The 18,865-nt window shown below is 41.2% G+C and overlaps 1 protein-coding gene across 16 annotated transcripts in view; it reads left to right on the top strand.

Annotated features, from left to right (window-relative positions):
- The window catches only part of LOC132892991 (membrane-associated guanylate kinase, WW and PDZ domain-containing protein 1-like), a 371,376-nt gene that overhangs the window by 222,657 nt on the left and 129,854 nt on the right, over positions 1–18,865 (top strand). For all 16 annotated transcript variants that reach the window (XR_009655496.1, XM_060931644.1, XM_060931640.1 and 13 more), the window contains exons 3-4: positions 3,351–3,470; positions 4,181–4,390. Coding sequence is in view for 15 of the 16 variants with exons in the window: in XM_060931644.1 (XP_060787627.1) it covers positions 3,351–3,470; positions 4,181–4,390 (330 nt within the window). In the remaining variant the exon portion in view is untranslated. The remainder of the gene's footprint in view (positions 1–3,350; positions 3,471–4,180; positions 4,391–18,865) is intronic.

Raw genomic sequence — 18,865 nt, 5'->3', positions numbered from 1 at the left:
AACAATGCCGTGCCTGGATCCCCGCAGAGATGCAAAAGGAAGCCCGGAAGGAAAAGGTTAGATAGTCACAGTCTTTGTCTGACTCTACCATCTCATCCAAAACCCACAAAATTCATAGTGCTTTGTCTTCATGCCAGTTTCCTTCCACCCGCTCCGTCTATCCATGGTATAAGTGACTAGAAGCATGAAATAGTAATTTAAACGTTACTCATTTTAAACTGATCAGCGTTTTGGAAGAGACGTGTTCTAAAACCCGAGGCAATAGGTTTCCTGTCTACCTCGTCGGCTTTGATATTATATTGTAATTGAAAATGCATTGGCTACTAAAACACTAATGGGGGGAAAAACAGAGAAAAGATGTATAATTTTCTGCAAATGTTCAATCGTGGAAATCTAATATCAGGCTATTAGGGTGGTGTGACGGTTAGCATTGCTGCCTCACTGCTAGGTAAGCTCAGGTTACTGTCTGTGTGGAGTGTTGCACGCTTTCCCCACATTCATATTGGTTTCCTTCAGGTTCTCTGGTTTCTTCCCACTGTCCAAAAACATGCAGGTAGGCAAATTGGTTAGACTAACTCACCCCTCGGTGTGAATGTGTGTGTGCTCTTGTGATGGACTGGTACCCTATCTAGGGTGAATTCTCCCACCTTGTACGCAGCGTTCCTGGGATAGGCTCCAGACATCCACCCTGATGAGGACGCAGCATGTTTGAGCATCTGTTAACGGCTCTGACTTTCGTAACTTGACTAGTTTGAGATGCTTTTTGTGTTGCATGTTCACAGATGGGCGGCACGGTGGTGTAGTGGTTAGCGCTGTCGCCTCACAGCAAGAAGGTCCGGGTTTGAGCCCCGGGGCCGGCGAGGGCCTTTCTGTGCGGAGTTTGCATGTTCTCCCCATGTCCGCGTGGGTTTCCTCCGGGTGCTCCGGTTTCCCCCACAGTCCAAAGACATGCAGGTTAGGTTAACTGGTGACTCTAAATTGAGCGTAGGTGTGAATGTGAGTGTGAATGGTTGTCTGTGTCTATGTGTCAGCCCTGCGATGACCTGGCGACTTGTCCAGGGTGTACCCCGCCTTTCGCCCGTAGTCAGCTGGGATAGGCTCCAGCTTGCCTGCGACCCTGTAGAAGGATAAAGCGGCTAGAGATACTGAGATGAGATGAGATGTTCACAGATGAACACTATATATACCATGTTTACATGAACATTTGCTTGTGTTATGAGAGGGAAGGTCAAAGAGGTTCAGTATCTAAATCCTGACACACAGGAAGTGGTGATTTCTTTCATACACTTCATGTCAAATTATCCTTATATTGTTTTCATACACTCCTTGATCTTTGGTCACGTGATGTTTTTCACATTGTTCTGAGTATCTTGAGTGGAGAACAAATTTCAATTGTAAAGAACGTGATAAGGATTTTGGTGGATGTGAGTCATTCTAAAGATGTCCCTTTGTGAGAAACAGTTCTCATGTATAATTGAAAATGTCTCAACTGAAAACGCTTCAGGAAATGATGTGCTCGAAAAGAGTAAGAATCTTGTGTTTCATGCCCATGCGCTAACATGGCACATGTTTTAGTTCGAAGTATTGTATGAGAACCACTGACTTTTGCAGTCTCTTGTTGTTTACCGGTTGTGCTGAATGTTGTTTTGCACCTCTGGTTTTGGTTCTTATTGAGATTTGAACATTTGTGGCGCACTTTGTTACGTCTGACAAGGAGGTGATGTGTTCAGTGCGGTTCGTTTGTCTGGAAGCAGGATTATGCAAAACCTACATTGCGATCTCCACCAAACTTAGCGGAAGGGTGTAGCATAGGCCAAGTATGAGCCCATTAAGGCCCACTTTACACGGGGACGGTCTGAAACAAAAACACAAAAGTCCGTTTTCGTTCTCACTTTTTTCTGCGTCTACATGACCGTTTTCAAGGAGGAAATCTGCGTCTATACGGTGACGCATAAATGTGTGGAATTCAATTGGATGTGCATGCCAGGCGGCTAGGTGGTGCTGTGAAAGACCTCCGCTACGTCTGCACGCATGCGCAACGTCTTCCATCTTGTCTGATCTGCACATCTGCGCCGCGAAAACTTTGACTACTCTGACTATGGTAAGTAAGAAAGTAAGTAAAAAAGTAAGAGCATACTATACCCGCCTCTGTTCATTAACGGTATATGTGCAGATTCGGTATAGATGTTCGAAGGACTCCTGGACGTTTATTAAAGCTGCCAGAGCAGCCTGAAGGTCCGTTGGATCGATGTAATGAGACATGCTCTTACTTTTTTACTTACTTTCTTACTTCCCGGGCTGGCATGTACAGTATATGACATATGTATGACGTAAACGCGTACCCGACGTGAGCAGATCCGAGCAGAGTTTCGCGTATTGGGTAGTTTAGACGGATATGCAACGGGGGCTGTTTTTAACTTATCCACTCTGGAAGGCGTTTTCAATTTTTTCCGTTTTTCAGCCTCGGAAACGCCGTCCCCGTGTAGACGAAAGGCACTTCCGGTAAAATATTTAGTCGTTTTTACCCGACAGCGTCCTCGTGTAAACGGGCCCTAAATTTTGGTGCGGCTCCACGAATTTAGTTTCACTTTTGTTACCGTTGTGAGTGAGATATATGAGAGTTGGCTAAAAAGTCATATACTTGACCAAAATTCTTCACACAAATGTGACTCTAACGCGGCTGTGACAAACCAGACGCTCGTGGATGTACCGGTAAAATGAAAACGAGGCTTTAATGAAAGAAGGACAATCCGAAATCAGTGTACAAAAGCCAGGCCAGGTCAAAACCGAGAGATCCAGGACAGTAACGGGGCTGGACAAATCGTGGTCGAAAAACAGGGAGTCAAGAGATACGGGCAATCAGAACACGAGGGCTAGGGAAAACGGGGGGGGGGAAATGGAAGGCAAAAAGGGTCAGACACAGAGAAACAATCGATATAATAACGCTCAGTAGGCTTACAAGAAGTGAAGGCAATACTGCGCAAAGGACAAGACAGACAAAGGGGTATAAATACAGACACAAGCAAAAGGTGCAGGTGATGGTGATTAGAACTCAGGTGGTTGACGGCGTGCACGTGGTAGTAACTGGTGTGTGAGGGGGATGATGGGAAATGGAGTCCTGAGGGTTGAGGCAGACGGAGGATGAGCATGACCTTGTTCCAGTACTCACTAGGGGATTTGGTATTTTTTAGTACTCGTTTTGTCTTAAAATTCAGTTCTTCGTCTGAATTCTATAAAAATTCAAAATGAAAAGTCCAGAAAGTAGAGAACAGATTGATAGAAATCTCTCTTATCTCGAAGAAAGATCTCCTGAGCAGCGTACCTTACGTGTCCTCTCTTCCCTTTTTCAGGTACCACACGGCCACCTCGTGAGGGCGAGCTTCCAGGGGTGGACTACAACTTCCTGTCCGTGGAGGAGTTCCTGGAGCTTGAGCAGAGTGGAACGCTTTTGGAAATAGGAACATATGAAGGTGTGTGTGTTCAGGTGTTTACTGCACCCAAACCACCGGAACACACATTCCCCTGTCCCGTCATCGCTGATATGATGAAATGGAAACTAAGAGTGCTGATCACATGTTTGTAATGGGGACAGACACACACACACACACACACAGGTGCAGGGATGCTGTTGCCTTGGCACGAACGCGTTCAGCTGGACAGGAAGGCAGGAACATGCCCACACGTGCGTACACACACAGAGAAATAAGTGTTCTGTCCTCATGGTCCTTCTGGTGGCAACTGACTTTGGCACATAGCTTTAATTTCTCTCTCTCTCTCTCTCTTTCTTTTTCAAGCAACAACAAACTATCATAACTTCACACCATTTTTCATCTGCGCATTAATCTTCAACTAAAACATCTGAAGGTGATCAAACACATTTGGAAGGATTTGGTTTTTGACACTTTCAGATGGAGACTTCAGGGAGGATAAATAGCCACAGATCTGTTCAGAAAAAAAAACCACACACACACACACACACACACATTGAACAGAAGAGCACAACTTTCTGTGCCAGAAAAGCTTTCCTCCATTCCTTTACTATTCCATCCCACACGTTGTTCTGGACTGTTCTGCTTCACTTTCTTTCTTTTTTTTTGTGCCTTTTCTCAGCTTTCTCTCTCTCTCTCTCTCTCTCTCTCTCTCTCATATTAACATTCTCTCTTGATCCTACGTTTCCTAGGTAACTATTATGGAACACCCAAGCCACCCAGCCATCCTCACTGTGGGACAGTGATTACCCAGGATGCTTTGCGACACGCCCTTTCTAGCTCCTGGAATTCCACGCCCAAGCGCACAAAGTCCTACAATGATATACGACATGCTCCAGTAGTGCCAGTTGAGCAGACAGAAGATGCAGAATTCAGCACAGACATGAATAACGCTTTTACAGGTACGCACGTGTCTGATGGTGTGTATGTGTATAAATTAAGGTTGTAGGGCTATATCTGAATATGAATGCATTATTTCGAATGAACAGATGATGTCTTGATAGGAGTGGGAGGCGGACTATTAGTTTTTTGTTTGGTTTTTTTTTTGTATATGGTTGAGGCTTGAGATGTGCATTGGGACTGGGATTCAACAAAAATAGCCATTCATGTGAGACGTTTTACTTTTATGGGGCGCAAGCAAATATGAAGCCCGTGCATCTCTGCATGATGCATTTATGTAGTAACTGCCTGGTCAGGGTTGTGACGATTTAAATTAGGCTACTAGTTTGGGAAATAGAACCAACTAAAGGCACTGCAAAATATTGTGGAACTGGAGCGATAAGGAACTGCCAGAGTCAGAATTTATACCTTTTGGGGTTTTTTATATGGTTTTCCAGTGTTTCCAGGGACATAGTGGTTTAGACCATACCCATTTCAATTTCAGGGGTGGGTTTCCTGAAAGCCTCTAAAGGCTAAGGCTACATCCACACGACAACGGCAATGAGTTTTTTTTTTTTTTTTAAATATCGCGTCCACATGGGCAACGGATCAGTAAAATATCAGGTTCATATGGCAACGCAACGCTTGCTGAAAACGATGCAATACACATGCCGCACCTCTACGTGCGCTGTAAGACGGTCCCATCGGAGACACCAGAACAATAGAAGAAGTAGACGCATGCGCATAAACCCCTTCTTCTGTAGCATCAGCCACATAAAGTTTTGATTATTAATCAGTAGCGTAAAATAGTATCTATTGTCTAAGACACTTATTTATATTTCATATTAAAACGTCTATGTAAATTAATACATAGAAAGCCTGGCCAGGCGCTGAACGTTCTTCTGCCTTCACTTTAAGAGAAATTCAGGGCGAGCATGAGCCTAGGAAGTCTATAGGGTTCTTCCCTGTCACTCACCCTGTCACTGTCACACGCGCACACCTTCTCACTCCCTGTCCTATGGATATAGTCCCTTTAAATCATGTGCTCATTTTTTGAATGGAGATGCGGAAAGAGGAATGAACGGGGTAGATGGAGAGAGAGAGGAATGAATGGGGGTAGATGGAAGCCGGTACGCCAACATTCTGAGATCCTCCAGAATTCTTTAATGGTCCGGAATAAATTGAATGCTACACGTTGATGGATTACTTTGTTCTCCTACGCCCTTTTTGAGGAATGTATTGTCTGACTTAAACCAACATCTGAAGAGGTGAGATCGCTCCTTTTTTTTTTCCCTATTTTTGCTGGCGGGTTTGTTTTTGGAAAGCGCACAGGCGGTGCGCGGTTTTGGTTATACTGCTTCCGCAGTGTTTGGACCAAAGACTCTGCCCTAAGGGCTATTCTCTCACTCACTCTCTCTCACTTTGCACCATTACACAAATATTCACAGTGAAAATATTTTGTAAGCGCGTTTCATGAACCAAGTTATAGGATTTGTTGACAACTGGCATCGAGTTCGTTACACTTTTTTTTTTTAAAGAGATTTTTTTGGGCTTTTTTCACCTTTATTATTAGATAGGACAGTGTAGAGACAGGAAATGAGCAGGGGCGAGAGAGACAGGGATGGATCGGGCCGGAATCGAACCCGGGTCCCCGGATTTATGGTATGGCGCCTTATCCACCTGAGCCACGATGCCCCCGAGTTCATTACACTTCTGGTTGTGACGTCATCATAAACAAATCCATTCTACTCATCCAGACGACTTCGCAACGGCGCCGTTGCCAGATTTTTCCACTCTGGAACCCGTTCTCAAAAGATTTCGTTTTGGGGCACCCAAAACGCTGGTGCCGTGTGGACGCCAGGCCAAAATGATAAACAATTTTATCAGATTCACCTGAATCCGTTGCTGTGTGGACAGGGCCTAAGAGCGTCTTTAACTGCCTCTTAAGATCCATCGTTAAGTTAACATGATTTTCCCGAACAGCATCGTAGCCAAAGTAGTCCTTTAGTTCGTTCTTAACTTACAATGGCCCTGGATCACTCTTTCACAACAAAGAGCGCCTCCTCACAGCCAAATACACAGAATGTGCATGCATTCAGTCCGAGGGACTCTCACAATCAATGGGTGGAAATTGGTGTTGAATCTGCTGGCGGTGTTAAACTGCTTTTCTTGTACATTGGAAGTACATCGAGTGAATTAAGTAAATATACGCAAAAGTTTATGAACATAATTCAGTGTTGTGAAATTACGTATGGATATTGTAACATCACCACATTTTAATCAAATTTAACTCTGTTAGGCAGGTGATTATCTAATTCAGTGTCATGAATGAGAGAAATGTCTGCATTGTATATTCAAGTTATTCCACGAAATCGAGTCGTACATGAGCTGATAGCCGACGAGGCACATAGCGCCGAGTAGGCCATAAGCCATGTATGCCGATCAACTGTTTATTTATCCATCCGTTATCTGTAGCTGCTTATCCTGTACAGGGTCGCAGGCAAGCTGAAGCCTATCCCAGCTGACTATGGGCTATGCGTTATGTGGCACGGTGGTGTACTGGTTAGCACTGTCGCCTCACGGCAAGAAGGAGCCCAGCGGCCGGCGAGGGCCTTTCTGGGTTTCGTGGGGGGGTGTTAGACCAAAAATTTTTTTCTACCCCCTCCAAAATATGGAGATGATCTATCTAAGTATGGAAATACCAATATTTGGCCAACTGAAAAATGCTAACCCCCTGTACACATCCTCTGAAGTTAATAACCCCTCCAAATAGTCAAAAACTGCCTTTTTCACCAATATAAGCATTCCTTAATGGAAATACCTTAAATACAACATCAAAAATCACAGTAATAAGTTATTTCTCACAAAAAGAGTCGTTAGAAACCCTCATTTTGTCTCTGTTTACGGGTTTGAATCAGAGTAACGAATTCTCCATAAAGTTTCAAGAGACGCTTCTTTATATGTCTGGTGTGCATGGTGTATAAGTTACAAAATAACCAGTGCTCTTGAACAAGTTCTGCCAGTAACTGAGCAGCATCATCCCTGGATCTCTGTGCTCGACCAGCACGCTTCGGCCGCAGCAGATAGAGCATATTCTGAATGATGTCCTTCCCTGTTGGAAGCATCCCAGAAGGGAACTCGGCCTGCTCTATGTACTCTACTACACCTAGTATCATCTTAACTTTTGACCGTGTTGCAACAGAAGCCATTATTTACCTGCAAGAATACATTACAAATAATGACTATTTAATACATTGGGAGATGTATAATTCAGATATGAATCATTTGTGCATACTGGTTCTTAAAACTAAATTAGTAACCTTAAGGAATGATCCTCTGTGCTTAAAAATAGTTCATGTTTGAGGTATTACTGAAGAGTGTGACATTCATCAATAACTTTAAAACTTGCTGGGGGCGTCATGGCTCAGGTGGATAAGGCGCCATACCATAAATCCGGGGACCCAGGTTCGATTCCGGCCCAAGGTCATTTCCCGATCCCTCACCGTCTCTCTCTCTCCCACTCATTTCCTGTCTCTACACTGTCCTATCCAATAAAGGTGAAAAAAGCCCAAAAAAAACTTAAAAAAAAAAAAAACTTGCTGAAAAAAAGCAGAATTACCATACGTTTAATTTACTTGAATGTAAGGTTACTTACCACTAAGCTTACTGCCTTAAAATAATGATCTGCACTGAAAATGTTGTAGTCGTACCTAGTGGCATACCTGAAGAGGTTCGCATTCATCGATAACTTTAAAACACATTTAAAAAAAAAAAAGCAGCATTCTAATATCAAACAGCACTGTAATGTATTTTGTCATATTGTAAGAATGGAAACTTTCAGAAGGTATGTACCGTACAGGGGGGTTAGCAAGGTTCAGTTTAATAAAATTTGACATTTTCCCACATAGATGGACCATCTCCATATATCTAGGGGGGTAAAACATGGAAAAGTCAAAATTCTTAAAATAACAACCCCCCCTACTCCGGGTGCTCCAGTTTCCCCCACAGTCCAAAGACATGCAGGTTAGGTTAACTGGTGACTCTAAGGCCAAGTTTACATTAGACCGTATCTGTCTCGTTTTCTTCGCAGATGCACTGTCCGTTTACATTAAAACGCCGGGAAACGGGAATCCGCCAGGGTCCACGTATTCAATCCAGATCGTGTCTGGTCCGGTGCTGTGTAAACATTGAGAATACGCGGATATGCTGTGCTGAGCTCTAGCTGGCGTCGTCATTGGACAACGTCACTGTGACATCCACCTTCCTGATTCGCTGGCGTTGGTCATGTGACGCGACTGCTGAAAAACGGCGCGGACTTCCGCCTTGCATCACCTTTCATTAAAGAGTATAAAAGTATGAAAATACTGCAAATACTGATGCAAATACTGCCCATTGTGTAGTTATGATGGTCTTTCGGCTTGCCATCCTTCCACTTGCAAGTGGTAAGTGACTTGCGCACAGCGGCTCAGTGCCGAATCACTGCTCGTGCGCTTCACTCGCGCGCTCTGTGAGCTGCGCAGGGCCGGAGTGCGCACCCTCCAGAGGGCACTCGCTGTTCAGGGCGGAGTGATTTGGAGCGCAGCTGCTGAGGAGGAAGCGATGAGCCGCACTGACACATTTCGACTTGCGTGCCGAATTAGCGTATCTGTGTATTGGCGTTGCTGTGTGCACGCGAATCGTGTATTGGCGTTGCTGTGTGCACACTAATCGTTTTTAAAAACGTTAATCTGATGATCCGCTGATACGGTCTAATGTAAACCCCACCTAAATTGACCGTAGGTGTGAATGTGAGTGTGAATGGTTGTCTGTGTCTATGTGTCAGCCCTGTGATGACCTGGCGACTTGTCCAGGGTGTACCCCGCCTTTCGCCCGTAGTCAGCTGGGATAGGCTCCAGCTTGCCTGCGACCCTGTAGAACAGGATAAGAGGTTACAGATAATGGATGGATATATAAGGGAGAACATTTGCCAACTTGGCATTGTGGATAACAGTTGAAATAATCATGACTGCATGATTGGGTAACAAAGAAATGAGGGGCACAGGGAAAACATTTACCGGTACTTAATAATTTAGTTTATTGTTTGTTCATTCTTTCGTGTGAACATTTGTTCATTTAATTAAAAAAAAAAGCAGGTTTGGATTTAAAAAAGGTTATTGTCCAAAAATTTAAAATAGTTTCAATACTTAATTACCACATTATATGTGTAATGCTTAACGACGATACAATATATTAACATATTTTAAGCACTTTATACTGTATTTCATTGGTTTTTGTTTTAAAAATGAATGCCATGTGACCTCATCGACTGGATTTAGCAACTGCTAATGCCTATATCGAAGGCGCGCATTGCAAAGTTGCTCTTAAGAGACCTTGAGTTTGGGAAAACCACGTACAGAGACCACGTTCGTTGCTTAAGACCGTCTTTAAACTCGATCTTTAGCCCTAAACTGCAATATTATCAGAAAATCCACTCCAAATACGGCTACCGATATATGGAGTACTAAACAAATACATATACAGTGTGTTACACCACTAGTGTGTGTGTGTGAGAGAGAGAGAGAGAGAGAGGGTGATCATTGTAAATGTGATCGCTGCTGTTCTGTGAGTACAGGGCAGGTCCATCTGGTGTGTGTAGTGGGGTGTTTGTGCGTGAATAATCAAATCTCATGCAGAGATTTGGGGCCTCTACATTTTGTGTGTGTGTGAGAGAGAGAAAGTAACAGATAATATTATTATAACAATTATAATCAGAGTAAGCTGACCATTTTCACTTTGATGCAGTAGAATCTTTATACTCCATCCAGTCATTTCAAACAGGAAGTGTTCCAGCAACTCACCCTAAACATTCTGTGTCTGTCGATTGCAGGAAAGAATTTGAGATGGTGTTGATGGAATGGGAGTGAAACGATGTGTCATCCAACATGTAGGCGTTTAAATAGTATTTGATGCACTGGTCAAACGCAGTCTCATACTTGGTAATTGGTAGGAATTCACACAAAAACAATGATTCAAGTTCGTGCTGTTTCATACTTATGAAATCCAACTAAATCCAACCACGTTCCTCATTTAAATTATTTCTTCTTTTTTATTATCATCCAGTTTTTGTTTTGAACACAACACTATTACTTGTACTCCGTTACAGTCCAATCCTATATTACGGTGGCCGAGAGAAGCCGCAACACTTCTCAATTCACACCGCGCTCGCGGATGCAGAAAACACGCGCATCAGTTCGGCAATGCGTAGTCGCATCACAAATCTTCGTTATCTGAATTTCAACATGCACGTTCTTGATTTAAATGGTTGCATGTGCTGGAGGCTATATTTTGTTTGTGTTCTCTGTTTGCAAGCATTTTCTCAATTTGCAAGATGTTTCGTGAGGCAAGTACGCACTGTTGAATTGATGCATGTGTTTTCTGCGTTGGCTAATGTTGTCTTAATTGAGGATTGTTGTGGCCTCTCTCAGCCATCACACTATAGGGGTGTTCACACGGCAACTTGTACTCCGGTGTAGCACCGGGGCTGCCCCAGTAGAGCGTTCACACGGTACAAAGTTATACCGGTGTCGCCCCTGAAAGCTGCTTAAACCGGTGCAAATCTAACCCTGCTCGGGAGGTGGTTTAAGAAATTTACTCCGGAGTAAATGCTAGTTTGCGGGGCAGCACCGATATAAAATGGGACGTCTGAACGCTACAGGGGTAGACTCGCTACGCGTGAGGAGAGTTGATTACATACGGGCATTGCATGATTTGCATCCTGGTATTTTGCGCTTCCAAAATGGCGAATACCAACAACAACAGAACTGCGTGTCTTCCAGTGTTGCCAGATTGGGCGGTTTTAAGTGCATTTTGGCGGATTTGAACATATTTTGGGCTGGAAAACGTCAGCTGTATCTGGCAACACTGGTGTCTTCATCCACGTTGTTTTCCCGGCGCTTGGTGATGCCATGACAACCGGGAAAAGGAAGTACATTTTCACGCATGTGCATATTTCATTTCCACATTACTATCGTATAGCACGGTCGCAAAAACTGCCGTGTGACCGCAAGTGGGGCTGCACCGGTGCTAACACGCTTCTCTCTAGTAAGCAGGTTTGTGACGTGTGAACGCTCCACAAAATTTACACCGGTGTAAGATATATCGCAACAAAATACATCGGTGCAGCATCGATGCAAATATGTGCCGTGTGAACACCCCTTATATGTAGGGCTGATTGCTGTGAAAGTACCCATGAAATCAAAAGCGTATTTTTTTTTAAATAGTTAGTGACTCTTATAAGGCTGATTCTGGCTACATTCACACTAATGTTTTATTTTTAAAAAGATGTTTTAATGAAAACCGTCTCTGTCCAGATGAGCGTTTCAGCTCTGTGTCAGAAATAATCTTCACCCGTACGACCTCACCTGAAAATACGTACAGTGGTGCTTGAAAGTTTGTGAACCCTTTAGAATTTTCTATATTTCTGCATAAATATGACCTAAAACATCATTAGATTTTCACACAAGTCCTAAAAGTAGATAAAGAGAACCCAGTTAAACAAATGAGACAAAAATATTATACTTGGTCATTTATTTATTGAGGAAAATGATCCAATATTACATATCTGTGAGTGGCAAAAGTATGTGAAACTCTAGGATTAGCAGTTAATTTGAAGGTGAAATTAGAGTCAGGTGTTTTCAATCAATGGGATGACAATCAGGTGCGAGTGGGCACCCTGTTTTATTTAAAGAACAGGGATCTATCAAAGTCTAATCTTCACAACACACGTTTGTGGAAGTGTATCATGGCACGAACAAAAGAGATTTCTGAGGACCTCAGAAAAAGCGTTGTTGATGCTCATCAGGCTGGAAAAGGTTACAAAACCATCTCTAAAGAGTTTGGACTCCACCAATCCACAGTCAGACAGATTGTGTACAAATGGAGGAAATTCAAAACCATTGTTACCCTCCCCAAGAGTGGTCAACCAACAAAGATCACTCCAAGAGCAAGGCGTATAATCGTCGGCGAGGCCACAAAGGACCCCAGGGTAACTTCTAAGCAACTGAAGGCCTCTCTCACATTGGCTAATGTTAATGTTCATGAGTCCACGATCAGGAGAACACTGAACAACAATGGTGTGCATGGCAGGATTGCAAGGAGAAAGCCACTGCTCTCCAAAAAGAACATTGCTGCTCATCTGCAGTTTGCTAAAGATCACATGGACAATCCAGAAGGCTATTAGAAAAATGTTCTGTGGACGGATGAGACCAAAATAGAACTTTTTGGTTTAAATGAGAAGCTTTATGTTTGGAGAAAGGAAAACACTACATTCCAGCATAAGAACCTTATCCCGTCTGTGAAACATGGTGGTGGTAGTATCGTGGTTTGGGCCTGTTTTGCTGCATCTGGGCCAGGACGGCTTGCCATCATTGATGGAACAATGAATTCTGAATTATACCAGCGAATTCTAAAGGAAAATGTAAGGACATCTGTCCATGAACTGAATCTCAAGAGAAGGTGGGTCATGCAGCAAGACAACGACCCTAAGCACACAAGTCGTTCTACCAAAGAATGGTTAAAGAAGAATAAAGTGAATGTTTTGGAATGGCCAAGTCAAAGTCCTGACCTTAATCCAATCAAAATGTTGTGGAAGGGCCTGAAGCGAGCAGTTCATGTGAGGAAACCCACCAACATCCCAGAGTTGAAGCTGTTCTGTACAGAGGAATGGGCTAAAATTCCTCCAAGCCGGTGTGCAGGACTGATCAACAGTTACCGCAAACGTTTAGTTGCAGTTATTGCTGCACAAGGGGGTCACACCAGATACTGAAAGCAAAGGTTCACATACTTTTGCCACTTACAGATATGTAATATTGGATCATTTTCCTCAATAAATAAATGACCAAGTATAATATTTTTGTCTCATTTGTTTAACTGGGTTCTCTTTATCTACTTTTAGGGCTTGTGTGAAAATCCGATGATGTTTTAGGTCATATTTATGCAGAAATATAGAAAATTCTAAAGGGTTCACAAACTTTCAAGCACCACTGTATCACATGACCATTCACGTACCCTAGGGCGTGTGCCGGCATAACGCGTGCCGGTTTGTTTTCTTCTGGAAAAGGGTCACATGATAATCAGGGATGGATACATCATGACTGATAAGACTCAAACAGGAAGCCAACGTGTGTCTCTGCATCATTGTTTCCAGAAGTCTCCGTTTCCGCTCCATCCACACTAAAACACTACCCTGGAGTTTTCAGACTAAAACAGGGTCGGCAGCGTTTCCAAAAGTCTCCATTTTCAGGGCTCACAAATTAAACAAACGAAAACACATGCATGTGGGCGTAGTTTCTCATTTTTATATATGGGTCCGTCTCAGAAACTGGGTACTGTGGGGGTACCCCACTAAATATACTCGGTCAATAAACTTTTGAATGGTGATGTTGGCTTTAATTTGAAATAAAATGATGAAAGAGATAATCCAGATAAAACTAAATCTTTGATGTGAATACTCTATTCAGAATTTGGCGCAAATTCTGCAAGTTTGTGGAAAAATGGCGGCTTGATCTGGGACATGATAAATGGTTGACTACATCGCATTCCCTTAAAAAGGTTGTAGTCCACTGAAAAGTCTACAGTTATCACTAATTGTATTTTAAGTTGTAACTTTATACACCTAAGGATCGGTGCGCTCACAGAATAATCATAACCGTAATAAAACATCATGCAAAATATTTGATCACCGTCGTAACTCCATTTTCCGCAGACCCAAAACCAATATGATCGTGTGTTTTGATCTAAACGGAAAGCCTCAGGGTCAAGGTCACTACCTCACCAAAAGTAGTAACTTAAAACCACTACGCCATATAAACATTTAGTTATAAATCTGCGATTTTGTTTTTTAAAACGAAAGCTGAAAGTTAGGTATAATATGTTTCTTACAGAATATGTTACGATGGTAGCTGGTCTTATATGAATTTCTGAGCTATAAAACGAGTTGTGGTCTATTTTTTACCGAAGCGTGTTATTTGTGTGCGGGGAAGGACACACATTAACAATTTGCATGTGTAGAATGGAATTTTCCACTCCAACAGTTAGAAGTTGATCGTGCTTCCATTTGCGGTCTTTCTGTTACGCGGGTGATCTGTTCGGACATTATCACTGAAAACGTGAGTTGGCAGTTTTTTGTTTTAGTCTTGCAGTATATATATATTTTTTCAATCTCACTTTCATATTTCGTAGTGTGTGCGTATTTTTGGCCAATATTTTGCAACCATGGTCAATTTAGATCGAACTTTTGATAGAATCTACGGCCAGTCATTTTGCCCCGCCCCCGCCTCGCGCTCCGTGCGCGGTGCGGTAGTGATGTCCCGTTGCTCGCGCGCCGCAGCAGAGACCTGCGCGACCTTCAGCCGGTACAGTCGCTGTTCTTTTACCACCGCCGTTATTCTCATCTTTCCCGTGTGTTCTTGATTTTTCCATTGTGTCCTATTTCGCCAAATCAAACACCCAAAATGTATCATATTATTCATATTTAAGTGAATAATCAATTCAGTCATCATAACTTGGCATTTTTAACCCAAGCAATCAAAAACAGGAAATTTATTCAATATTTTCACTCATCTGTGAAGGAGGGGCTTTAATTCTTCATGATGTAGTTATTTTATATGAAAATCAATTTTACAAAAGCATTTGAATTGTAATCAAAAAACATTTCCACAGTGGAGGCCAGATAAAGCAAGATACTATCTTTATTCTTATTAAACATGACAAAAGAAACATTGAGTGTCCGGTAAATGCAAAAAAAAAAAAAAAAAGTAAAATTAGAAAATTTATTTTTTGACCATAATGTCCCAAATGAGAGACCAGTTTCTGAGACGGACCCATAGATAGATAGATCGATCGATCAGAGGGGAACCGTCAGGGCCTTCTAGGCCTTCAGAGAAGGGCCAAACATATCAGCATTTCAAATATTATATTTAATTTCTTTCATAATTTCATGAGAATTATTCTCTTCTAATTCCAAATTGACCTCATTTTCAAGTTCGCTTCAGAAATTAAAGGTTTAATGTCTTGAAAACATTAAAATAATCCAATGGGATTTTTTTGTTTGTTGTCTCGACACAGAGAAGAATTTCGAGCTGGCCCATTCATTGGTTAGGACTTCATTGCTGGGACAGAAGGCCATGGCAGTGTATGTTTGATTGATTGATTGCTTTATTCCGAACAGTAAAGAAGATATAAAAACAAACAAACAAAAAAAAAATGCAATCATCAAAACATCATAAACAGAATAGCGTAGCCACAAGGCAATGACATAATAATGTTCGGAAAGGATTAGTAAGAAGTAAATAACTCATCAAATCCTAACCCTCTATACCACCGTTAATCAAATGTCACTTTCCACCATAATAAACTATATATACAAAAGAAAGCAAAATCAACAACAACAAAAAAACATACCAAGAAATACCAACATGGTATAATATCGACCAAATCAAATCATACAGATACTTATGCATATAATACATATATACAATACATACATATACACATACCTATAACTATGCACATCCATACGTACACATACACCCATATCATAATTATGCATATTATGCTTATATTATATACAATTATGCGCATATATCACACAAAAACACTCACTTTTTATATAATATATCCATATGTACCCATACCCACATATATACACTTATATTATCAATAGCATGTTATTGTAATTCCTCCTCCCTATACCTCATAAAGATCTGTTCCTTATACCTTTTTTTGAACTGGTTTATAGTTGTACATTTCATGAGCTCCACATTCAAACTGTTCCATAGCTTTACTCCACAAATAGAAATACTGAACATTTTTAACGTTGTCCTAGCACTGCGAATTTTAAATTTCAATTTCCCCCTAAAATTATAGCCCCCCTCTCTATCCGAGAACATTATTTGGATATTCCTTGGTACTTTATAATTCCTTACTTTGTACATTACTAAGGCAGTTTTATATTCTGTAATATCCCTGAATTTTAAACATTTTAAATTTAAGAATAGTGAATTAGTATGATCTCGGTAACCAGCACTATGAATTATTCTTATAGCTCTTTTTTGAAGTGTAGTTATTGCATGAAGTGAACATTTATACATATTTCCCCACACCACTGAGCAGTAATTTAAGTACGGTAAAACCAGGGAACAGTAAAGAATGCGGCGTGAATTATAGTCCAGGACGTGCTTAGCTATACTCAACACAGATATGCTTCTTGATAGTTTCATTAGTATGTATTTTATATGTGATTTCCAATTAATTCTATCATCTATTATTACCCCAAGAAATTTATTATTAGAAACTTTCAATATCAACACCATCTACCTGTACATTCATTGCCCTATTTATTTTATAATTATTAAAGAACATGATTTTTGTTTTAGACAGATTTAATAATTTATTTCAATCAAACCAACTTTTTAACCTGCACAATTCTGAAGAGATTGCTTTCTAACTCATGTAAATTTGTTCCAGAACAAAACATGTGTGTCATCTGCAAATAATACCATCTTAAATATCTTTGATACATTGCACATATCATTTATATAAAGAATAAACAGTTTAGGACCCAATACTGACCCCTGAGGGACCCCACAATCAATATTCAAACGAGTTGAGACAGAGTCGCCCAACTTCACAAATTGTGTCCTGTTGCTCAAATAACTTTTTATCCAATTTAATACAACTCCCCTTATCCCATATTGTTCCATCTTATTAATTAATATATCATGATTAATAGTATCAAAAGCTTTTTGAAGATCAATAAATATCCCAGCGACATATTTCTTATCTATAGACTTACTGATTTCTTCAGTAGATTCCATTAGTGCCATCTCTGTTGATCTGTTTGCTCTAAATCCATATTGACCATCACTGAGTAGTTTGTATTTTTCAATGAATTTATCTAATCTGTTATTGAATAGTTTTTCAAGAATTTTGGAGAATTGAGGAAGTAAAGAAACAGGTCTGTAATTTGTGAAGTTGTGTTTGTCCCCAGATTTATACAACGGAATTACTTTCGCTATTTTCATATTGCTTGGAAATGTACCGGTTTGAAATGACAAGTTACAGATGTATGTTAATGGTTTAGAAATCCCCCCAATAATAGTTTTCACTAGTTTCATATCAATATCATTACAATCTGTGGATATTTTATTACTACATTTATTAACCATATCAATAATTTCCTTCTCATCTACTGGTGTAAGAAACATAGAACAAGGAAGTGACAGATGAATTAACCAATCAGATTTTGATTTATAGTGGGAGGGACCAAAAATAAATCACCCTAGGCCTTCTCGAAGGCCAACGTGAGCTTAACCGCGAGTCGGCGCAGCAGTGAAGTCACCTTCCAGCCGGTGTAGCGTTCATCAGTAGTGTTAATGAACGCTAATAAAGTGATCAAGAGCAAGTAGCACAGGCTAACGACTGAGAAACTAAGGTTTCAGTCTCCAGGCTCTTCTTCCACGCATGCTCGCTACAGTATTTTTCACTCAGACTTAAGTATTCATTTCCCTGTGTAATTTACTTAGTTACTTTTAAAATCTTCATTGAAAACTACACACAACGAAGGGACCTGGTAGCCTGCCGCTAATCCCTTGCAAAATCCTTTGCCCCCCCTTTTTTTTTTTTGGTGTACCTGGCTAAGTTTTGGCTGAGCTGAAGTCCTGGCTCGAACAGTAACGGTTCACCACTGATATAGATGGATGTTTGGGTCTCGTTTGTTAACACGGTGCTAAAATGTACATCTCAAATGGAGACTTTCTCAGGACATATGTAGAACACTGACTGAAAATGACTTGCTGCTAGGCTAGCTAGCTAAATAATTTTGACAGTTATGGTATAATCTGTAACTGTTGAGCTTCAGCACTGGCTTCAGCCTCAGGTTCTTGGCCGACAGGAGTGGAACCCAATGTAGTCTATCTCAAGATTTGACATGTTGCGCTTTCCAAGAATGCTTTTCTGCTCACCATGGTTATAAAGAGTGGTTATTTGAGTTACTCTAGCCTTCCTGTCAGCATGAACAAGTTCAGTCATTCTCCTCTGACCTCTCTTAACAAGGCACATCCACCCGCAGAACTGCTGCTTGCTGGCTGCACCATTTCTGACGTGTATATGATCTTTGTGTATGATTTTGCACATTTCTGCATGATTGGATAATTGCATGAATGAGTAGGCATACAGTCCAGGCCTTCCTGTTCAAGTGGCCGGTGAGTGTATTTTGAGAGGTTTGGCTACTGCTGAATAAATCACTGATATGTCTAGTCTCTGTTCGCCAGTTAGCTATCATGGATGGTAGGAAGACATGGAGGCGTTTCATACACATTTATAGATTCTGGCATCAGTTATTAGAGTTAAGTTGTAGAGATGTTCCTACTATAGTTTATTAAGCTATAGTCGATATGAGAAGCATGAAACATGGGTAGAGGTCACTTTAATGGTTAAATTCTTGTTCAGAGGTACTTTAG

Source organism: Neoarius graeffei, chromosome 10, assembly GCF_027579695.1.
Source record: "Neoarius graeffei isolate fNeoGra1 chromosome 10, fNeoGra1.pri, whole genome shotgun sequence".
NCBI lineage: Eukaryota > Metazoa > Chordata > Actinopteri > Siluriformes > Ariidae > Neoarius > Neoarius graeffei.
The sequence above is the reverse complement of the archived record's forward strand: the minus strand, read 5'-3'. Positions and strand labels throughout refer to the sequence as shown.